Genomic DNA, 23,793 nt, shown 5'->3' on the forward strand with positions numbered 1-23,793 from the left:
TAACTTTATACGTCTCAGATTTGCCAATCTGAAGTAGTTTAGAAAGCCAGGTTCGCGCAGGCGCAGGAGGTCTGTCGTTGCCGAGAACTGCGACGTCCACGTGCACACAGTGCTGGCTGCGGCCTGAAGAGCTGGCTGCTTCCCGCACGTGCGTGCAGGTGCTTTCAGGTGTGTGTTGGTGTCGATGTGATGGAACAAATTCATTTAAAAGCTTTGCTGAGTCACGGCAGTAGTGTCTTCAGTTTTCTCAAGTGGTACCAAAAGTTTAACAACTCGTTTGAGAGTCTGTGAAACTGAATGGCACAGAAAGGGAGAACTGATGGAAAAGGTTGAAAGTCATTTTGTAAGCGTGCTCTTCCTGGGCTCAAGTTGCCCTCTAGTGGGACAAGTCCTCATTTCTCTGTGCATTTAGTTTCTTGATTATAAAGTGAGGTTAATGCTAACTTCTCAGCTTTCTTTTCCATAGCAATTCCTTTTTTTTTTTTTTTTAAATTATACTTTCAGTTCTGGGGTACATGTGCAGAACGAGCAGGTTTGTTACGTAGGTATACATGTGCCATGGTGGTTTGCTGCACCCATCAACCTGTCACCTACATAAGGCATTTCTCCTAATGCTATCCTTCCCCCAGCCCCCCAACGCCCCAACAGGCCCCGGTGTGTGATGTTCCCCTCCTTGTGTCCATGTGTTAGCAACTACTGTTATATTAATATGCACTTAATATTCAAGTATATATGACATGATGTAATTAGTTGCTGAACAATAAGAGCCTTAAATCATGATGGGTATAGATGAGTAGGAACTGATTCTGTAGGAGGAGATTGGCCTCGTATAGGAGTCAGAAGGGCTTCTGGGGAGGTGATGCTTGTGGGGAGGGATGTTCACAGAGAGGGAATGGGGCGTGCAGAGGCCACAGGGCAGGGAAAATACTAATAGTGATTCTCAGTTCAGTGCAAGCTTATGTTTCATAGTTATTGGAACTTCTTTTTTTTTTTTTTTTTGAGACGGAGTCTTGCTCCGTTGTCCAGGCTAGAGTGCGGTAGTGATCTTGGCTCACTGCAACCTCTGCCTCCTGGGTTCTAGCGATTCTCATGCCTCAGCCTCCCAAATAGCTGGGATTACAGGTGCCCGCCACCACTCCTGGTTAATTTTTTTATTTTTAGTAGAGACGGAGTTTAACCATGTTGGCCAGGCTGGTCTCGAACTCCTGACTTCAGGTGATCTGCCCACCTTGGCCTCCCAAAGTGCTGGGATTACAGGCGTGAGCCACTGTGCCTGACTGGGACGTCCTTTTTGATGGCCTAGTTTTAATTTTTATAGTTACATTTTCCTTTCTTTTTTTTTCATGTTCTTCATTGGTTTTAGAAGGATATTTAGAGGCTATAGTACCAATTCAGTAGATTCAGTATTTAAAGTAGTATATATATATGTGTGTGTGTGTGTGTGTGTGTGTGTGGTTTGTAAAATTTTTGTGAGAAATCTGTGATAACTGTAAAACTCACATTGCTAAAATGCTGTCATTTTTCCCTAAAATTTCTGTCTTTTAAGTTAATCTCAGAAGGATTTAATAAATATAATGCGTCTTTTTTAAAAGTTTACAACTCGGCCAAGCGCGGTGGCTCACGCCTGTAATCCTAGAGCTTTGGGAGACCGAGGTGGGCAGATCATGAGGTCAGGAGATTGAGATCATCCTGGCTAACACTGTGAAACCACGTCTTAACTGAAAATACAGAAAATTAGCTGAGTGTGGTGGTGGGCACCTGTAGTCCCAGCTACTCAGGAGGCTGAGGCAGGAGAATGGCACGAACCTGGGAGGCGGAGCTTGCAGTGAGCCAAGATCGCGCCACTGCACTCCAGCCTGGGTGACAGAGCGAGACTCCATCTCAAAAAAAAAAAAAAAGTTTACAACTCATCAGAATAAAAAAGTTTATGCTATATGTAAATTTGAAAAGTCCCATTAAGTATCAGCCAGGCGCAGTGGCTCACGCCTGTAATTCCAGCACTTTGGGAGGCTGAGGCGGGCGGATCATGAGGTCAGGAGATTGAGAGCATCCTGGCCAACATGGTGAAAACCCGTCTTTACTAGAACTACAAAACTTAGCTGGGTGTGGTGGCATGCGCCTGTAGTCCCAGCTACTGGGGAGGCTGTGGCAGGAGAATTGCTTGAACCTGGGAGGCGGAGCTTGCAGTGAGCCGAGACCACACCATTGCACTCCAGCCTGGGTGACAGAGTGAGACTCTGTCTCGAAAAAAAAAAAAAAAAAGGTAAGTATTGAAACACTATTTTAGAAATATTTGATGGGGATTTTTTTGAAAATTACTCTGGGTGTTGGGAGTAGGGGACACATACCAAATAGTGCATAGGCCATGCCCTCAGGGAGGTTGGAGTGGCACATGGCTGTATCTAGCAGGCTCCTGTTGACTGGTGTGTCCAAGCAGTGAGTGCCTGTGATATGTTTGGTGCTCAGGACCTGCTTACTTGCTGGACCACACTTGACAATGTAGCTCCTTCCCTTCGCCTTCCCAGGGGTGCGGGAAACACACAGGCATGAAGAGCGTGGCCCGGGCGGGAAATTAAAAGTTAATGTTTTCACTCAATTAATAGACATTTGGCTCTTTTTTGTGAAATTTTTCTTTTTTTCCTCTTCACAACACTCTTTTAGGTGTTACGTAGAGTGACGGGAAGAGTGACTGTGCTTTTACTTGAAGTGCAGTGGGTATGGCGGGAACTCTGCAAAGGTGCCTCTTCCGTGAGGGTCTAGCAGATTAAAATACTTGTAGGATAGTGTATGATGGCACTCAGAGGCTGTTTATAATAGTTCATTTATGGGAGCTGCCGCCTTTCTCTCCAAATTTGTAAGTTTTAAAATAAGGTAGGCTTATGTCCTCTCTTGTAAAGGGAAAAATTGTGTTATTTTGAAGGAGTGTTTGTTTTCAAATCCCATATCATACTAGGTAGCCGTTTATACAATTTGATTTATAGTCTCCTTGGCAGAAATTTGGAACTTTAAACTCTTTAAGCATTTTATATATAAAAATATGTAATAATACAAAATAAGAGTTTAGAATAAAAGATAATTCACTTTGGAAAAAGCATATTTGTACTTAGAGTTTTTCATTCATTCATTCATTTTAAACAAAGTCTTCTTCTGCAGGATTCTAAACTGCCTTCCTCAGTTCGCAGTACACTTCTGGAACTGTTTGGTCAAATAGAAAGAGAATTTGAAAACCTTTATATCGAAAACTTAGAATGTGAGTATCTCCTATTTTAATATACTTTTATAGCTTTACCTATCCATAGTCAAATTTATGAATAGACATTCATCACTAAATTAGTTTTCTGTTCTGCTGTAGCAAACTTAAACTTATTTTAGTGGCTTAAACTAACACAGATTTGTCATCTTGCAGTTCTGTGGGTCTGGTATAATTCCCACGAGGACTCCGTCTCAAAAATAAATAAATAAAAATAAAAAATAAAAAATAAAAAATACATGGATCTTATCATTTTCCCTACACCAAGTACACCATAAATTGAGAAAACATTGATTTACTTTTTTATTAATATACCATCATTTAAAAATTGATGCATATACTATATCTGACTTATTAAAGACAAATCAAAACAATTTTGAATTAGCTTGGCTTTAATTTTTCTTTTTTTTCTTTTGGAAGTAATGGCCATATGTGCTTAAAAATTTATCAGACAGTATAAAAAGAAATCTACCATTACCCCTCAAGCCCATCGCACTCTTCAAAGGAAGACATTTTCTGCATGTTTTTGCTTTTGGTTCTTTTGGTGGTTAGTCCTGTGAGTGTAAGTAATCATCTTCTGGTTTTAGATCTATCCGCTTTAGTGTTAATGCTTCACAGTGAAATAAACAGGTCCTTTGCGCTGCTCTGTTACTTGCCAGTTTTTCTCCTTCTAGGGTTTGTGTTTGTAAAATTTATATATATAAAGACAGGGTCTCACTGTGTTGCCCAGGCTGGTCTCAAACCCCTGGGCTTAAGTGGTCTTCCCACCTTGGCCTCCCAAAGTGCTGGGATTATAGGTGTGAGCCACCACACCCAAACTATAAAATTTGTATTAGACAAATGTAACTATAATCAAGTCTTTCATGCTTTATCTACAGGTTGATTCCAAAAGTTGAATACTAACAAAGAGCATTTCCATTGTTAAGCTGTTTTTCACTCTGTAACTAAGTGGTGTGGTTGGATGAATAATGAAGAGAATATAATCCTCTGTCATTTAAACTTTGCTTTTGGAAATTTTAATGTTAATACTGGATTCTCCTTTTTAAAGAGTCCACCTTTACAATTCAGAGGGAAAAATCATTTCAACTTTTTTTTTTTTTTTTTTTGAGACAAAATCTTGCTCTGTCACCTAGGCTGGAGTGCAGTGGCGTGATCTGGGCTTACTGCAACCTCCGCCTCCCAAGTTCAAGCGATTCTCATGCCTCAGCCTCCCAAGTAGCTGGGATCACAGGCACCCACCACCGCGCCTGGCTAATTTTTGTATTTTTAGTAGAGAAGGGGTTTTGCTATGTTGGCCAGGCTGGTCTTGAACCCCTGGCCTCAAGTGATCTGCCTGCCTCCGCCTCCAAAATTGTTGGGATTACAGGCATGCGATACTGTGCCCAGCCCAGAATAATGTTTTTAATCGTGCAGAATCAAGCACTATGGAAACTATGTTGAAATGCAGGTGCTGTCTTTGAGAGCCTGATAGCAGTGTCTTCCACAGTGTAGCAAGTGTGTGAGCTTTTACTTTTGGAATGGTATCTCGAATGGTTTCTTTCTTTCTTTTTTTTTTTTTGAGATGGAGTGTCACTCTGTTGTCCAGGCTGGAGTGCTGTGGCGCGATCTCGGCTCACTGCAATCTCTGCCTCCCGGGTTCAAGCAATTCTCCTGCCTAAGCCTCCTGAGTAGCTGGGATTACAGGCATGCACCACCACACCTGGCTAATTTTTGTATTTTCAGTAGAGACAGGGTTTTTCACCCTGTTGGTCAGGCTGGTCTCAAACTCCTGACCTCGTGATCCACCTGCCTTGGCCCCCCAAAGTGCTGGGATTACAGACGTGAGCCACCGCACCCAGCCTCAAATGGTTTCTTTAGTTTTTTGAGAACTCTATGAATTGTGATCTTGCTTATTAGAATATTATTCATGTCTTTGTTTATATAACACTAATATATAGCATTTTTTCTGTGTGCGAGTTTTGGAAGTGGTGAGTACACTTAAACATAAAAACATACTTTAGATTTTTGAAAACTTTTTTCTTCCCAGTACGTAGAGAAATCGACACTCTTAATGAACGTTTAGCTGCTGAAGGACAAGCGATTGATGGAGCAGAGCTGAGTAAGGGCCAACTCAAAACAAAAGGTAAGGTGAATTCCCATGAAAGTCTTGTTCTGCAGATTATACATGCAGGAAATTTGGAATTTAGTGAAGGATGCTGGCTGGTTTGCGTTTTGCTGTCAGCAGACCTCGAACTATCTAATTCAGGTGTGAGTCTAGGAGAATAAGGAGCTCGGTTCTTGTTCTGCCATGGCTCTGTGTCACTAGGGTCAAACGAGCCTTTCTGGGCCCCCTTTCTTCCTGTGCATGACATAAGATTCATTTGCGAGGCTGTGGGTCTTTGATTGTGTGATTGTGTTTGATTGTCACTCTCTGTCCCTGCAGCCAGTCACAGCACCAGCCAGCTCTCCCAGAAACTGAAGACCACTTACAAGGCTTCCACCAGCAAGGTATGCAGGCCACCGGCTCTTGAGCCATCATGTGGTGGTTAAGGTGTGCAGATGTGTACTTTAAGTTGTTTATTTTCCAATTAGAAAGGCATAGCAGAAAAAGATAAATGGTTTTAAGGGAAATTTAGTTTTTTAAAGGAATGTCCTGGCTGGGCATGGTGGCTCATGCCTGTAATCCCAGCACTTTGGGAGGCTAAGGTGGGTGGATCACTTGAGGTCAGGAGTTTGAGACCAGCTTGGACAACATGGTGAAACCCTGTCTCTATTAAAAATACAAAAATTAGCTGGGCGTGGTGGTGGGTGCCTGTAATCCCAGCTACTTGAGAGGCTGAGGCATGAGAATCGCTTAAGCCTGGGAGGTGGAGGTTGCAGTGAGCCGAGCTTACACCACCGCACTCTAGCCTGGGCAACAGAGCGAGATTCCGACTCCAAAAAAAAAAAAAAGAATGTCACTATGCAGGCATTTACATAGTAGCTTACCTTAGTACCTACAGGGATTAATATATGATGTATTAGTAAATATATTGTCTTTAGAGGGAATATATAATTTCTGTTGTTAATTGGCTTAATATAAAGGGTCTGAATTTGGAGGAAGCTAATAAGTAGGTACAAATTAGTGAAAATTATGTCCTGAGCTAAAGTTACATTTTAGTTCATTATGTTCTTTTCCTCAGTTTCCTAAGTGTGATCAGGAAGTAAAGATCTGTCTCTGAGGCAAATAGGGATGTTCATGGTGTTTTGTATTTTCTTAAAGTATCTCGCGCTCACCTTCTTAAAGTGGAAAGGGTTTAATTTGTGGGAATTCATTTGTCTGTGATGGATTACTATCAAGTGATATTTTGAGGTAATTTTGTATGCATCTGTACTTTGGCATATTTCAAGGATACAAAAGATAAATCGAAATTTTCAGTGATCTTGCTATGATGGTGTAAGTAGTTCTTGTTAGCTTTTTAGTTTTCCAATTTGTTTCCTTGAGTTTAAAGTTAATTTAGCATGACATCTATAGTAAGATTAACTGCAATTAATAGAGCAAATTTAGTCCTTCTGCCGTTTGTTCTCACTTGATAGTCTTTGGTAAATCTTTGTTATTCAAAAGAAAATCTGAAATTGTTGGTATTTTCTACTGTACTTTCCTTTGATAACATCTAGAATGTAAGTTGCTAATTTATTTGATTTTTTTTGGCCATGTAATGTCTAGCTTATACTTACAAGTTTTGAACTTTTTAATAAATTAACTTGAAGCTTTTTCTTCATAATGAAGTGTGAAATTATGTTCTTCCTCATTTAATTTCTTTTTACATTATCTTGGATTATGTTGCTTTTTCTGGTGTGTACAGTTGTATGTATACAATGTATGGTCTTGGAATTCCAAAACTTTCTCATTATTACCGAAGTAGAGGAAGAAATGATTATATAAAGTTGTCCTTTACCATGAGCAGTAAAAAATAAGATTTGGACAAGGGTAAGGATATGTATAGTAATGCTTTGCTTTAAAAAAATGTATTAGAGATATTTAAAGCCCAGTCATTTTAGGTACTAGAAATTCATCTGAATTTATAAGAAGCATATTACTAATGATCTTTATAGCCTTTGCACACTGCCCGTACCCATTGTAAAAAATAACTATGAAAATATAAGACATCTGAAGATTGAAGAAATAATTTGGTAACAGAATATATTCTGATTGGTACTACAGTGTGGATTCTTGGTGCCAAAGCTAAGCATGAATGCAGCAAGAGAAAAGCTACAGTCTAGCTTTATTACTCTCCCTCCTTCTGACCCAGAGCCACGAAAAGCAAGTAACGTGCCTGGTGGGATAGCGGGAACACAGAAGTGTGTTACGTGAACGCAGAAGAGGTTTTTCCCCTTCCTGGGTGGCTAATGAGATTTCTGATGCCTATGGGGGAGGGAAGTGAGGAAGTCTAACCTGCAGCCCACTTTAAAGAAACTTATAAAAATCAGAAAGGGCTTTTTTCCACAAAGAAAGACACTTATCTTCTCAAAAATATTTGCAAACATTTTCACAACCGTGCTTTAGATTGCGCCGCAGTTCAAACGATCTGGGATTACGGGCGTGAGCGTCAGTTTGCGGCTTCGTTCTGCTGCTTTTCTGTTATGAACATTCCCTCTAAGTAATTCAGTCTGTTTTGTTGGGCCTCTTGGTAATGACGACTAAGTCAGCTTTTCTAAGGAAAAAGAGTTAAGGTAATAGATGGTCAAAGTGCAGTGGGCATTTTGGAAGCAACACATGAGAAAATATTTGAAAATGGCACATGATCCCCTGCACAGCTCCAGCAGCACAGCTCCAGCAGCACAGCTCCAGCAGCAGTGCATTCGGAGCCTCTGGGAAGGAGCCACTCTATTCTTACCCTGCAAATGGAGCAGGTGAAGAATGTAACTCTAGTAGTTTGTTTCTTATAATACTGTTATTAATGTTAGAAGTGGTGAGAGATTTGGAAAATGAAATTTACTACAGTACTGTTACTTATGTTAGAAATGGTGAGAGGCCTGGAAAATGAAATTTACTGCAATACGGTTATTAATGTTAGAAATGGTGAGAGACTTGGAAAGTGAAATTTACCACAGCTTATTATGGTGGGAGGTTGTGTGTGTCCTTTAATTTCACTCCCTCCTAAAATGTTACAATATTATTTAACATCTGAATGACACTTTCTGTAAGCAAAAGCATCTCCCATGTTGTGGAGGCATAATTTTCCTGGATTGAATAGGATATTAGTGTTCAGAAAGAAAAGAGGATAATGATGGGTTTGAGGTTGAACAAGTGCTTTTGCAATTCCTGTGACCAGTTGCAGTGGAAGTTCTTCCTGTTACTGGTGAAAATGTTGGCCTCTTCCTCAGCCTTTTATGTCACTGTATCCGAGGAGAATAACTCGAGGGTGCGGACCCAAATCCATGTGACAGTGGGTTGTGCTTTCATGGTCTTAGGAAGAATGAATTTAGATGTGTTTTTCAGGGCTATGCCAAATCAGTGTTTAAAACAAGTTGTGTAATGCCACTGATTTTAGTTCTTCACTTAGTTTTTTTGTTTTATTCTCAAAAGTCTACATTATTCTGATTTACTTAACAGCTGGACAGCCGTTTTCTTACCGAAGAAAAATTTAAAAAGCAAACTCTGCAGAAATCGTTGTGTTGAATTAGTTTCTTCCTCACTCACTTCATATTTTTCCTGACAGGAGGGCATGAGAACTGTCTGCTGTGTGTGTTGTCATTCGAGACGATGCCTTTCTGTGGTCCGTGATGTGTTCGCGTTGTCTCCTGCTAGGCTGAGCATGTCCAAAAGGCCAGGGGCCCATGGCCGCGCTGCCCTGCATCCTCATAGCTGGTCCTGTTCTGAGCGAGCGCCAAGTCTTGGGCAAACCGGCACACCTATTAGTGTCGTCTTTTGATTCCTCCCCACCACAGGCTTTTTTTACACTTGATGATACGTGGTTGGTGTAAATTCTCAAAAACAGCAAAATGTGAACATGTACAGCGATCAGTGTCATTAGCTAAAGTTAAGGGTTTGGGATGTCCTTCCTGACTTTTTTGTGTCTGAGTGGCTAGCTAACGATTTGTTTTTTCTAAGAATTTGGAAATTTTGTCTCATGGTTTGGGTTTGCGGGAGAGGACCTGAAACACCTAAATCCACCCTTCTGCAGTGAGACCTTCCATGCCTGGCTGTCAGACTGAGGTGGGGGAGCCTGCACAGGTCGCCGCGAGAGATGCACGCATTCTCTGTGATATGAGCTGAACCCGCCACTCTTTCCACACAGGGCGTTTCAGCTCACACTTGCGCTGTGTTCCTTGATGCTTTAACTGTCCTAGTCAGTGATTTGTGCGTTTTCCAAGACGTCTTTTTCGTTTTCTCTTTCTTGACTTAGAAAAATTTACTTCAGTAAATTGTTTCACGAGACTCCCCATCTCGGTTTCAGATTGTCTCCAGCTTTAAGACCACGACATCGAGAGCTGCCTGCCAGCTCGTGAAGGAGTACATCGGCCACCGGGACGGCATCTGGGATGTCAGCGTGGCCAAGACACAGCCAGTGGTGCTCGGGACTGCATCAGCCGGTGAGTCGCACACGGACCTGGCCAGCCTGCGGAAGCATGGCTGTGCCTAATCCCTGAGTGAGGGACATTCACTTTTCTGTGGCAGAGGAACCCTAGATGCAAAAGCGTCATGGAGGAGTCAGTGGAACCCACACATTAGCCCTTGGTGATGCTTAGTGCTGTGGCCTGAAGTCCTGCATTCCGTGGTCTCGTGGGAGGGTGTGCAGCTGCACCTTGCATTCTGTGGTCCCGTGGGTGGGTGTCCAGCTGCATCCTGCATTCCATGCTCCCAGGAATAGATGTGCATCTGCACCCTGTCTTTTCCAGGTCCCCGTGGGTAGGGCGTTGCAACTCACAGTGAACCAAGTATCTGAGGAAAGAAATACTTGTTTGGAATGGATTTAACTTAAATGTGTTGAGGAATCAGTATTCCAATTATTTGTTTTCTTTTTCTTATTTGAGACGGAGTCTCGCTCTGTTGCCCAGGCTGGAGTGCAGTGGCGCAATCTCGGCTCACTGCAACCTCTGCCACCTCCCGGGTTCAAGCGATTTTCCTGCCTCAGCCTTCCAAGTAGCTGGGACTACAGGTGCCCGCCACCACGCCCGGCTAATTTTTTTTTTTTTTTTTTTGTATTTTTAGTAGAGGCGGGGTTTCACCGTTTAGCCAGGATGGTCTTGATCTCCTGACCTTGTGATCCGCCCGCCTTGGGCTCCCGAAGTGTTGGGATTACAGGCGTGAGCCATCGTGCCTGGCCCTCTTTTTCTTATCCACAGCCAAGTGTGTTTCTGATTTGTAGATGTATTTGACTTTTTTCCCACAAGTGGAGTGCAGTTGAGGGACAGTAGTTTGGTACTCACTGAAAGTGAGCACTACCTGGGCATGTAGCCAGCAGTGGAGGCTGATGGCCTCCCCCAGCAGGTGTTTGCCCACAGAATCACAGGGGCAGAGTGTGGAAAGTGACCCTTTGTTTTCTCTGAAAAAAGATATTTTATGAAAGCTATCTAAGGTGGCATAATACCCCTTGAGATAAAAATTGCTCAAATTACAAATGGTGCTCATTGAAAATGCCGTCCCAGCTTGTGAGACGTTAATCACTCACTGGACTCTGCTTTTTAGAGGCGGAAGTGAATGTGATAAACCACTTGAAAAGCAAGGAAAGTTCTTGCTTCTCCTTTGAAACTGTTTTCATGGATGAGTGCCTTGGATTGCTTTGGAAATCATAGTTTTAAAAAAAGAATTAAAAGGTCCTTTCTGATATTTCCGAAATTTCATTTGGCTAATTGGTGCTTATTTCTCAGATTTTCCCATTAAATCTACTTAAAAAAATCATGGTTATAAGAGAAAGACCCAAAGATCCAAAGACATGCTTATCTCAACAGTTGTAACTGGATTTGGATGCTGTTTGAATTTGAACTCTGGGAGATGTTCTGGAACATTTTAATACTTTAATAAAATAATGAAACTGTGATGGGAACGACCTCTGTCTGTCATTTTCCAGCATGATGCAGCCAGCCTGATAGTAAAGTAGGAAATCGAGTCTGTGGTTGTCCGTTAGCTGACTTCATGGCCTCAGACAGATCACAGCTTCTCCCATTTGGGAAATGTTTTCTTTGATCAATTGAAGCATACAGAGTAATAGAATCAAAGGTGGAAGAGATATCAGTGGTCGTGTAATTTCCCATTTTTAGAGTATTTGTCTTATTCTTTCATTTGAAAAACTATAAACTGATGATAGCTAAGTTCTGACTTCTTCATTTCCATCTTACAGATCACACGGCTTTGCTGTGGAGCATAGAGACAGGGAAGTGCCTAGTCAAGTACGCAGGCCACGTGGGCTCAGGTAAGCACTGCCTAAGGAGTGCTGTAGCCAGAGGCCATTGCCTTCTCCAGTGTGTTTTTAAAATCGTGCATGATAAAGCCAGCTGCTACTGTGTAGGAAGCCTTACTGTTTTGGTTGTCAGGGGACAGTGTGGTCTGTTCAGAGACTGGGATAACTCTGTCTTGAGCTTGTATGGGCTCAATAACAGGGAAAAGCTTAACTCCCTAAACAATGTACATATCGTCTTAGTCTGCATTTTATGTAAGGTTGTATATAACCCATATGTAGGAAATTTTGTAACTGAAATGTGTGCGTTATTTTTCACAAAATACATATCTGTTTTAGAGGTTTACTTTTGATGTAGTGATAACTTGGATGTATTCAATAAAGGATACTCCATGAATGTGCTCGCATGCCCGTAGTGAATGCTGTCCACGTAGTGAATGCTGTCCACGTAGTTAACGCTGTCCACGTAGTTAGTTAACGCTGTCCACGTAGCTCTTTTCTGCCTTTTCACTTAGAGCTGTATGTGTACCAGTTTCCTGACCAGAGTTTGTTTCTGTTTCCTCTCGCATGTGCTGTGTGGTTCCTTCCCCCGCAGTGCCCTCTTCACCTGCTCACTCGCCCTCCCTCACACCCTCCACGCTGCCAGGCTGAGAGGTGGCATCGCCTGTGTGCACAGAGGGACAGGTGTGGGTGGGGCCCGTGGCTCTGAGCGCCCATCTGCCCGTCCCCAGGGCCCTGATGAGCTGTGGAGCCTTCCCCTCCCCTTTCCCAGGACCTCCTCTCCTTCGGCCATTCCTGCTGTCACCGTGTCTTCTCTTTCTTGCCCTGGACATTTCCCCTTAGTGTGTAGACAGGCTGGCGCCTTTCCCGTGTTAGACCTCCTCCTCCGTGCTGCCTTCTTACCTGTCTTCCTCCCCTGGCATCCCACAGACTGGCTGGGGTGCCACAGTGTCACCTGCAGTTTTCTAGCAGTGCCTGGCGTGTGTGTGATTGGTGCTCAAATGTAGAGCAAAACGCTGTTACAGGAACGAGTGCTGTATTCTGTTTCCTCATTCAAATTTCCTCTTCAGAAACGTTAAAAAAATTAAATATATGTGCATAGGTTAAAAACTTAAGACTTGAAAATTGAAATGACTCCTTGATCCCTGGGCTACAGAATGGATGTTGTGTTAGTAGGCATGAAATCAGCATTCATCTTGTACATCTCCATCAGAGCTCTTGGGTGAGCAGGTGCATTGTCAATGAGCCAGTTGTATTATGATAGGTGTACGTCTTAATGGTAGGCTTAAAATACTCAGTCAACAATGCTGTCATCAGATGTACTGTCATCCATGCTTTGTTGTTCCATTTATGGAGGACAGGTAGAGGAGATGTAGCGTAATTCTTAAGGGCCCTGGGATTTTTGGAATGGCAAGTGAGCATTGACTTCAGCTGAAAGTCACCAGCCACATTCGCCCCTAGCAAGAGTCAGCCTGTCCCTTGAAGTTTCGAAGGCATGGATGTCTCCTCTCTAGCTAGGAAAGTACTAGACGGCATATTCTTCCAATATAAGGCTGTTTGTTTGCATTCAAAACCTGTTGTTTAGAGTAACCATCTTCACCAATGAGCTCAGCTGGATCTTCTGGAGAACTTGCTGCAGCTTCTCCATCAGCACTTGCTGTTTCACCTTGTGCTTTTATGTTGTGGAGACGGCGTCTTAAACCTCATAAAGAACTCTCTGCCAGCTTCCAGCTTTTCTTCCGCAGCTCCCTCACCTCTCACAGCCCTCAGGGAATTGAAGAGAGTCAGGGCCCTGCTCTGAATTAGGCTGCAGCTAAAGGGAATGTTGTGGCTGGTTTAATCAATCCCCACCACTCAAACTTCCTGTGTATCGGCGTTCTTGTCATTTGTGTGTTCACTGGAATAGCGCTCTTACTTTCCTTCGAGAACTTTTCCTTTGCATTCAGAAGTTGGCTGTTTGGTGTAAGATGCCCAGCTTTCAGCCTGTCTCAGCTTTTGACTTGCCTTCCTCACTAAGCTTAATCATTTCTAGCTTTTGATTTAAAGGGAGCAATGTGCAACTCTTCCTTGCATTGGAATACCTAGCGGCCACTGTAGGGTTATGAATTGGCCTAATTTTAGTATTGTTTTGTCTCGGAGTAGAGAGGCCTGAGCAGAGGGAGAGATGAGAGAAAGGCTGGTTGGTGGAGCAGTCATAACTCCCACAACATTTATTGAGTAAGTTTGTGGTCTTATGTGGGTGTAGTTTGTGCCTCTCCCCAAAATGACAATGGTAGCGTCAGAGATCACAGGTCACTTTTAACAGATATAATAATAATGCAAAAATCCAAGGTCAAGGTGCTGGCAAAAAGAAATTAAAAAAAAAAAAGAAAAAGTTTGAAATATTGCAAGAATTACCAGCGTGTGTCACAGAGACATGAAGTGAACACATGCTGTTGGGAAAATCGTGGCAATTAGGTGTTCAATGCAGGGTTGCCACAAACCCTCAATTTGTAAAAAATCCAGTACCTACAAAGCACAGTAAAGTGAAGGGTAATAAAACGGGATATGCCTGCATCCACACATAGACGTGTACATACACGCATAGTCATTTCTGTTCTCTAGAGGGGATTTAATTTTCCCTTGGCCAGCAGATAGAGTGGACGGCAAGCCTTGATTGACTTAAGGGTTGGTGGCTGGTGGGTTTCAGGCTTTAGGGATTCTGCTGTTCCTCTCGCTTTCCCTTGTTCTAAGGGAGTTGTCCTTCAAGGGTGTGCCTTCACAGGTCCTGAGCTTTAGTTACATCTGACAGTCCTCTCCGTGTTAGCTCTTAGAGGCTGCTTTCTGCTTGGTGTCCGCCCTCATGCCCAGTTTAGGTGCTGTCAGTGCCTGGGGGAGGCGAGCAGCTGGCCCGCTCCTTCCTGGCTGCCTCTCCTGAGGGATCCAGCCTCAGTTCCTGTCGCGGCCCCTCACGTCTGGACTGCACCCTCGCTCCGGCTGGTCTCTGTGCCTTGAGGGAGTGCGTCAGCTAGTGGGGCTTCCGGTGCTTCCCTCTGGGGCCTCTGGGCCTGGGGGCCTCAGGGCTTCCATGATGACTTCAAGCCTTTTGTTTATTTTTTGCTGTTTATCTGCAGCTTTTATAATTAATTCCACTAGGGGGTCTGAGTGGATCCACAGAGGCTGCCTTGTCCCAGCAGGAAGAAGTCTCTTCCTGTTCTTGTGCCTGGCTTGTGTTTTTTATTGGCTTTCCGTTCTTCACGCAGGTTAATTCAACCTTCCCGTGCTCACCCACAATTCAGCCTTCCCGTGCTCACCCGCAATTCAGCCTTCCCGTGCTCACCCGCAATTCAGCCTTCCCGTGCTCACCCGCAATTCAGCCTTCCCGTGCTCACCCGCAACTCAACCTTCCCGTGCTCACCCGCAATTCAGCCTTCCCGTGCTCACCCACTCACCATCACCATCTGCTCTTCTGGCCTCCAGTATTTGGTGTCGTCTCTTCGCTCATCGTCTCTTTAGTTCTTTCTTTGTGGGTCTGTGCCTGTTTCTTCCAGGATGCCTCCTGCATTTAGAGAGGTGTCGGAGAGGGGAGAAGACGCCTGTGTTTCTGGCACGCTGTCGTGTTGCATGTGTCTCTCCTCTTCCTCCTGGGGACTTGTGTTTGTGTTTTTCCACTAGGGGATTTTTCTTTTTTTGAGACGGAGTCTCACTCTGTCACCCAGGCTGAAGTGCAGTGGTGCGATCTCCATTTGCTGCAACCTCCGCCTCCCACGTTGAAACGATTCTCCTGCTTCAGCCTCCCGAGTAGCTGGGATTACAGGTGCCCGCCACCACGCCTGGCTAAATTTTGTATTTTTTTAAAATTTATTTTTAATTAATTTATTTTTTGAGATGGAGTCTTGCTCTGTCACCAGGCTGGAGTGCAGTGGTAGGATCTCGGCTCACTGCAACTTCTGCATCCCTGGTTCAAAAGATTCTCCTGCTTCGGCCTCCCGAGTAGCTGGGAGTACAGGCACTGCCACCACGCCCGGCTAAGTTTTGTATTTTTAGTAGACATGGGGTTTCACCATGTTGGTCAAGCTGGTCTTAAACTCCTGACCTCAGGTGATCCACCCGCCTCGGCCTCCCAAAGTGTTGGGATTACAGGTGTGAGCCACCGTGCCCAGCCTGGAGATGTTTTGATCTCTTAAATTGACCTAACTAAAGGGAGTGGTGGGGCTGGTGGGAGTTGAATCAGTACAACTCTACAAGGAGATGGTCTTGACCCTGAATCACACTCTGCCTCTTTCCTCTTGGGTCCTCTGAGCACAATGCCCAACAGCAGACTCCCTGCTCTGGCCCCCAGGAGAGGAAAATGGGTGAGGGTCCCAGTTTCACTGTGTCTGCGCCTCTCAGAGGCAGAGGTGACACTGGTGGCAGAGGTTGTTGTCCCCTTTGTTCTTCTCTCTTTAGATTTCAGCTTAAATTTTATGACAGTTAAATGTGCATGTGATGGAAAGAGCCAGTGCCTTTGACACTGGATGAAGGGTAGCCGTGGCTGGCATCCCCGTTTCTGCTCCCCTCGTGGCCACTGTGGATTGGGGCAGGTGCCCCATGGATTCTGCTGCCGCGCCTTTAAATCATGGCTCACGTGCTGCCCCGGCCTTCCTGCTCCAGCCGGCCTGTTGACCGTCCACTATGGAAGGTGACTGGGGGTGATTGAGCTCTCTCGAGGGCCTTGTTATACAGGCGTGGTTTTCATCCTAACCCCAACATGATTCTGTGCCGATTTTGTAAGATCAGGGGTCAGTTTTCACATTATTTTGCCTGGGTGAGCAGTGCTGCGAAGCAACTGCCTCCACAGCTCCCGTCACCATGTGCCTGTCCTCCCCCTCCTTCTGTGGTGCGGTGCGTTCCACCCACACCTCACAGTGGCCCAGCTTCGTTTGTGATTAGCTGAAGGTTGGGATAGACATAATAAAGTGAAAATTGATGATTGATCTTACCAAAATTTCTCATCGAAATTGGAAGCATTAATACTATTTGTTAGTGGTTCTAGTGATCGTTTGGTTTTAGCTCCATTGAATGCTTAAGTTTATTGCTTATAAGTGTACACGGTTTCCACCAGTTTTTCCCACAGTTATCTGTATTTTAATATTAATAATGAGGCTATCTTCTAGCATTTTTCATTTAGTTACTTAGAAAAATATAATTCTAATGGTATAGCTACCAACATTTTGTTAAGGAGATAACCTATTCAGATTTGGTAAAATTTCCTATATGTTCTACGTTAGAGACATGCATTTTCTTCACAAGGGGTGGAAATAAGGGTTGGTGTCCCCAGAGTGACACGAGTCAGCTCTTTGCTCTGCTGACTGGTGCTGACTGACGGTAGCTGACCCCATCCCAATTCCTGTCGTTTGCTTCGGGAAGATCCCAGGTGGGCAGTGTGGGCTCCAGACTAGGTCAGGCCTGTGGAGCCGGGCTCTGTGTTCAATGCTGGCATTTATCTGCGTGCTTGTGGTCTTGCTGACCACATGTCAAGCTATTCTGTCTACATTCAAGACAGGAGCAAGGGGGAAGGTGAAGTGCCAGGGTCTCCTGCTCCTTTTTCAAGAAAATGATAGCTTCCTCAGACCTCTGGCTGGGTGTGGTGGCTCACGCCTGTAATCCCAGCACTTTGGGAGGCCGAGGTGGGCAGGAGTCTGAGACCAGCCTGGGCGACATGGCAAGACCCTGTCTCTACTAAAAATACAAAAGACCGTGTCTCTACTAAAAATACAAAAGACCCTGTCTTTTTTTTTTGAGACGGAATCTCGCTCTGTCGCCCAGGCTGGAGTGCAGTGGCTCGCGATCTTGGCTCACTGCAAGCTCCGCCCCCCTGGGTTCATGCCATTCTCCTGCCTCAGTCTCCCAAGTAGCTGGGACTACAGGCGCCCGCCACGGTGCCCAGCTAATTTTTTGTATTTTTAGTAGAGATGGGGTTTCACCGTGGTCTCGATCTCCTGACCTCGTGATCTGCCCGCCTCGGCCTCCCAAAGTGCTGGTATTACAGGCGTGAGCCACTGCGTCTGGCCCGACCTTGTCTTTACTAAAAATGGCAAGACCCTGTCTCTACAAAGAAACCCTAAAGTAGTCAGGTGTGGTGGTACATTCTTATGTCCCAGCTACTTGGGAGGCTAAGGTGGGAGGATCACCTGAGTCTTGAAGGTCAAAGCTGTAGTGAGCTGAGATCGTGCCAATGCATTCCAGCCTAGGCAACCAGAGTGAGACCCTATCTCACAAAAAAAAAAAAAGAAGACCTCTGCCAAATACCCCTTTTGTAAGGAGAGTGGGAGGACATCATAGCCTGTGTAACCCAGTCCTGATTCATTCTCTGAGGCTGGCAGAGGTTATACTCTCTGGGGTCCTGGCGTCTCTACTAGTCACAGAACAGATTGGGGTCCTTAGGCTGGGAAGGAAGGCGGATGGGGCGGGGCTTATGGTAATAAATTGTGTCTGCCACACTATAATTTGTCTTCACCTATTGTCATAATTATGTTTTCTTTAATCCTGATTTATTTTTAGCTAAAAATGACATCTTTGTCTATAAAAAGAACTAGATGATGAATATCCTTTTCCTGGGGTCCTAAACTGTAGCGATTTGGTGGTTCATACCTTAGTTGTTTTTATTGTGCCTGTGTTCTAATTCACACATTTATTTATAATTTAACTGAGTGGAGGATCAAATATTGAACTCATAGTTCTTTTAATGTTGACTTTGAAATACACGCTATAGCTAATAAATGTTGATAACATGTTTTTGTCACTTTAAACCTGTTTTTATCATATTTTTATTTTGCAGTAAATTCTATCAAATTTCATCCCTCAGAGCAGTTGGCTCTCACTGGTATGTTGATTTTTTTCTTTATTGAACAAAATGATAGATGGTCTTAAAACAACTATAAATATTCCTTTCTTATCGTAGCAGAATAATCCATGGCTTTTATGAAAGTTAATCTTTAATAGACATTTTATGAATTAAATGAGAAATGGATAAAGGAAAATACATTGAGCAGTACTTTCTAGAGACAGTAGTGGATAAGCAGTTGGATTTATTGTGAGATGAAGATGGCTTCATGGTCTTCTCGAAGCCTTTCCGTACAGCATCAGCATGTTTGTTGTTCCCCCCGCAGTTCCTGTAGACGCAGCTCCTTGAGGCCCTGTGGTTACCATTCTGTTCCCTTAGATTGTAGGGATCTGATATGGAGGAAAAGAGAAAAGTAGCACAGAGACACGGCAAGTTGCCAATGTCAGCATTTTTACTTCTTTCTGGGTAATTTATCTAACCCGTGGTAGCTTGGATTTGCCATAATTTCAGAGTAGTTTTAAAAACATGCCTTCCTTGGTCGCTTTTGGAGGGTAGCCTTACAGTACTGAGGACTTTTCCTGTGAGATTGTCAGACCCCCACAGATCCCCGTGATAGCCCAGGGACATTGGTGATGATCTGGAAGGATGTGTGTAGGCTTTCAGTAGACCAGAGGTCCTTATGATTTTTCTGTAAAGGAGTAAGCAGTGAATATTTTCATCTTTGCGGGACATTCAGGCTCTGTCGCCAGTACTGAGTTCTGCTGTTGCAGCCTAAAAGCAGCGGACAGTGCACTGATGAGTGGACATGGCTGTGTCCACTTACTCACAAAAGCAGGCGGCTGTCTGGCTTTCGCCTATGGGCCAAATTGTGCTGACGCAGGAATAGAACACTGAGGTTGAGATGACTGGCCCCTTCATGCAGGTGGAGTTGTTTAAGAAGGAGCCCCAGCGACAAGTATTTCCAGTGTGTGGGATGCAGCGAGTCATGCGGTTTGGTTGGAGTTTCTATGTGAGAGAGAAATGTGGTGGGAGGGTTAGCCTGAGAGTCATTTTGAGCAGGCCCAGACCACATAGCTGACTTTCACCTTCATACGTGTATGAAGACTAAAGCAGACAAGGAGTTTACACCTTACGAAGTTGGCGGTTTGTGGGATGATTGAAAAGGGGGCAAGGAGACTGGTGGCAATTAGATGTGTCCAGATTCAAACCAAAGGGCTGGAAAAGAGGGTGGAACCAGACACATCCAGGAACTGATGAAGACTTGGAAACATGAGGTAATGAGCATAGAGAGGGGAGAGTTAGACTAGGAAACATGAGGTAATGGGGATAGAGAGGAGAAACTGGGAAACATGAGGTAATGAACATGGAGAGAGGAGAGTTAGACTTGGAAACAGGAGGTAATGGGCATAGAGAAGGGAGAGTTAGACTGAGAAACGTGAGGTGATGGGGATAGTGAGGAGGGTTAGATTGGGAAACATGAGGTAATGGGTATAGAGAGGAGAGTTAGACTGGGAAACGTGAGGTAATGGACATGGAGAGAGGAGAGTTAGAGGGAAAACGTGAGGTAACGAGCATGGAGACAGGAGGGTTAGACTTGGAAACATGAGGTAACAGACATGGAGAGAGGAGAGTTAGACTGGGATTGGGCATGATGTTGATTTGAGGAGGAGTTGCATGTCCGGGCAGTACATTCATTTGCATAAAATGTGCTGCATCAGCTCAGAGCAGCTCCTTTAGAGAAGCTGGGTGGCAGTGAAGAGAAGGTGGAAGCCAGCCTGCCCGTGTGTGGGTGAGAGGTGGCCATGCTGGTGTCCGAGGCCTGTTCTGCGCCCCGCAGTGCTGTCCTTTTGTCTTTCCAATCCTCAGTCAAAGCGTTTCCTCGCAAACTGGCTGCTGAAAACAGAGCGGGACGGGAGCCGCACACATGAGTAGTGCTGATAGGTGCCTGGCCCATTGAAAGGCCGCGTGTGTGTTGAATGGATGGAGATGAGTGTCGCTTTCCCGAACATCTCAAAGTTGATTGCAGCTGTAAGTTCTGATATGATAGGGTTTCTTAGGTTAGATAGATGGAGAGGAAAATCTACTATTTGTACATTTTCTCTGAACTTCCAGGACTTTCTATGCTAAAATGAAAGGTGAAATAGTTTTATAAGTAATCATTATTTCCTCAATTTTGGACATGTACTCTATTTTCAATAGCATTACGCAGTCTCAGAAAAGAGTTATTTAAGTAAAAAGTACATTCATCTCACTAAGTGGTCACTAAGTTGGAAAGGTCTGACTGCTGCTGCTTAGCCATAGTGGCGGTGAAGAGCGCATTTTACCATGGTCTGTGCCTTGGGTAATTTTCCCCGATTTCTCTCTTCAGCTTCTGGAGATCAGACTGCTCATATCTGGAGATACGCGGTGCAGCTGCCGACACCCCAGCCTGTTGCTGACACTAGTGTAAGCACCTTTCCTTACCTGCGAATGTGTAGGATGCTGATGTCTGCGAATCTGAGAATCCATTTATAAAATCTGTCATGGACGGAATGTCTGTGTCCCCCCAAGTTCAGTGTTGAAGGCCTCACCCCCGGTATGGTTGAATTTGGAGATTGGGCCTCTAAGGTAGTAGTTAAGGTTCAGTGAGGTTACGTGAGGTCCTCATTAAGAGGAGACAGTGGAGAGCTCACCTGTGTTCTCAATCTCTCTGTCACTCTCCGTGTCACGTAAGAGCAGAGCCAGAGGGCGGCCGTCTGTAAGGATGAGCCTGCACCAGAACCTGAACTGGCTTGATCTTGGACTTCCAGCCTCCAGAACTGTGAGAAAATAAATGTCTGTTTTTTATGCGTCGCCCGGTCTGCGGCCTTTTGTTACGGCAGCCAGAGCAAACTGAGGCAGATTTCAGCACCGCAGAGCGGGGGCTGCTGGAGGAATGCCGACAGTGTGGACCTGGCTTCGGGACCGGGAATGGGTACATGCTGCAGGCATTTGCAGGGACCTGGTGGAGAAAGCCTCCATAGCGGTGAAGAGCTTGTTGGTAGAAATACGGACATCGATGGGGACTCGGGTGAAGGCTCAGAGAGGAAAGGGTAGAGCTGGAGAGAAAGCTTCTAGCATCTCAGAGAATGCAGGTATCATAGACAGAATGTTGTGGAAAAGTGGATGTTGAAGGCCTTTCTGCTGAGGTTTAGAGGAGGCGAGGGACAGGTCACAGGGAACCGGAAGAAAGTGATCCTCATTACAAAATGGCTGAGGACTTGGCTGAGCTGAGATCCTGTGAATGAAATGTTAAAGGTGCAGCCCGGCTGCTCTCCTCGCTTATAATAAAGTGTGAAAGGACGGAGATACTCCGAAACAGTTGTTAAGGGAAAGGGGACGAGCACTTGTAAGATTTGGGAAATTCCCAGCCTGTGCCTGTGACAAAAAAAAAGAGAAAGCCGGTTCCGAAGAGCACATGCAGGGTTTGTCTGAACAGTCAGTTGACAGGGAGGCGAGTGTGGGTGGGAGCCACGGCTTTAAGCACCCACCGCAGCAGGATCCAGGAGTGGAGATGGGATCATACCCAGAGACCCCGCCAGCTCGAACCAGAGGGGACACGGTGGGGACAGAATGAAGGAAGGCATCAGACTGCTGGGATTCCACAGCACGGAAACCAGAGCTGCTTGGGCGAGAACCTTTACCACCCTTCGAGATGAGGGAAGAATGCCCCTGAAGGTGATTCTGAGGTTGGCAGGGCTGCAGCTCTCACTGCAGTCCCAGGACGAGAGCCTGTTTCTTCCTTGGTTTCGAAGTGTGGGAGCCTCCTTGGTTTCAGGGCCAGGTTGCCCATGGTCCAGTGCTGTGGGGGTGGGGTTGCCAGGCTGAGCCAAGGGGGTGACGCCCCTGCCCCAGCATGCCTGGAGGGTGGCGCATCCAGACCAAGAGGGGCTCTCTGGAGCCTGAAGAGCTCGTGGAGTTTGCCTTGCGGGGTTTTGGACTTGTTTGGGCCCCGTCACCCTTTCCCTGTTGCCTCTTTCTCTCTTTTGGAAAGGGAGCATCTGTCCAGTGCCTGCCCTACTGTTGTATTTTGGGAACATGTAACTTGTTTGGGTTCCGTGGTTTACGGCTGGAGGGGAGCTCAGCTTCAAGGTGGGTGAATCGCACTCTGAGTCCCACCCAGTCCTGATTCAGGTGATGTTTTGTTGAGACTTGGGACTTCACACCTTAGCACTGATGCTGGAATAAGACTTCTGGGGCTGTTGGGATGGGATGACTGTATTTGCCATGCAAGAAGGACATGAATTTGGGGGAGGCCAGGGACAGGATGTTCTCAACTGAATGTCTCCGTCCCCCAGAAATCTGTGTTGAAGCCCTAACCCCCAGTGTGGCTGTATTTGGAGATGGGGCCTCTGAGGAAGTGGTTAAAGCAAAATGAGGTAGTGGAGGGGATGCCCTGATCCCATAGGATGAGTGTGTCCTTGTCAGAAGAGACACCAGACAGCTCACCCTTATGGCTGCTCTTGTGTGTGCACGCTCTCTCTCTCCCCCTCTCCCCATCTGTCCGTTTTTTTTTTTTTTTTTTTGAGATGGAGTCTCGCTCTGTTGCCCAGGCTGGAGTGCAGTGGCGTGATCTTGGCTTACTGCAACCTCCACCTCCCGGGTTCAAGGGATTCTCCTGCCTCAGCCTCCCCAGTAGCTGAGACCACAGGTGCGTGTCACCACACCCAGCTAATTTTTGTATTTTTAGTAGAGACGGGGTTTCACCATGTTGGGCCGACGGTCTCAATCTCTTGACCTCGTGATCCGCCCTGCTCGGCCTCCCAAAGTGCTGGGATTACAGGCGTGAGCCACTGTGCCCAGCCTCTCTGTGCTAATATTAATAGAAGAGCCCCTGTGGGCACGCGGCAGGATGGCAGGGGCACACGGCAGGATGGCGGTGCCACACACCGGAAGAGGGGACTCACCAGAAGCTGCACTGATTGACACCTTGGTCATGGACTTAGAGTCTCCAGAACTGGAAGATAACTAATTTCTGTTGTTGAAGCCTTTCGGCCTGTAGTCTTGTGTTTTGGCAGCCTGCGTTGAATGAGACAGTGCCTAGAAAGACGCTCCTTCACCTCTGTATGCATGCATCTGCTCCAGCCTTCCTTTCAACAGACAGTAAACATTTACCATCCACTCTCTTACAGTTTATGTTTGGATCCTGTTTCTCACTGTTTCATCTGTTTAATATTAGACATCTGGTGTATCTTTCATGGACTTTTATCATCACATCAACTAATGGCCTGTATGACATCAATTTTGTGTGGTTCAAATTTAAACGTAGGTAACAAAAGATGTGTATTGAGAAGAATGAATTCATGTATTTATACCATAAATTCATAAAATTCTTCACTTACTGTTTGCCTTGTGCTCTC

General features: G+C 45.1%; 1 protein-coding gene across 10 annotated transcripts in view; it reads left to right on the forward strand.

Moving 5' to 3' along the window:
* The window catches only part of WDR37 (WD repeat domain 37), a 100,029-nt gene that overhangs the window by 18,551 nt on the left and 57,685 nt on the right, over positions 1 to 23,793 (forward strand). For all 10 annotated transcript variants that reach the window (XM_019034565.4, XM_063709842.1, XM_055353748.2 and 7 more), the window contains exons 3-9: positions 3,154 to 3,250; positions 5,277 to 5,372; positions 5,673 to 5,737; positions 9,670 to 9,805; positions 11,554 to 11,625; positions 18,410 to 18,454; positions 20,784 to 20,860. In XM_019034565.4, coding sequence (XP_018890110.1) covers positions 3,154 to 3,250; positions 5,277 to 5,372; positions 5,673 to 5,737; positions 9,670 to 9,805; positions 11,554 to 11,625; positions 18,410 to 18,454; positions 20,784 to 20,860 — 588 coding nt within the window. The remainder of the gene's footprint in view (positions 1 to 3,153; positions 3,251 to 5,276; positions 5,373 to 5,672; positions 5,738 to 9,669; positions 9,806 to 11,553; positions 11,626 to 18,409; positions 18,455 to 20,783; positions 20,861 to 23,793) is intronic.

This window comes from Gorilla gorilla, chromosome 8 (genome assembly GCF_029281585.2).
Source record: "Gorilla gorilla gorilla isolate KB3781 chromosome 8, NHGRI_mGorGor1-v2.1_pri, whole genome shotgun sequence".
Taxonomy (NCBI): domain Eukaryota; kingdom Metazoa; phylum Chordata; class Mammalia; order Primates; family Hominidae; genus Gorilla; species Gorilla gorilla.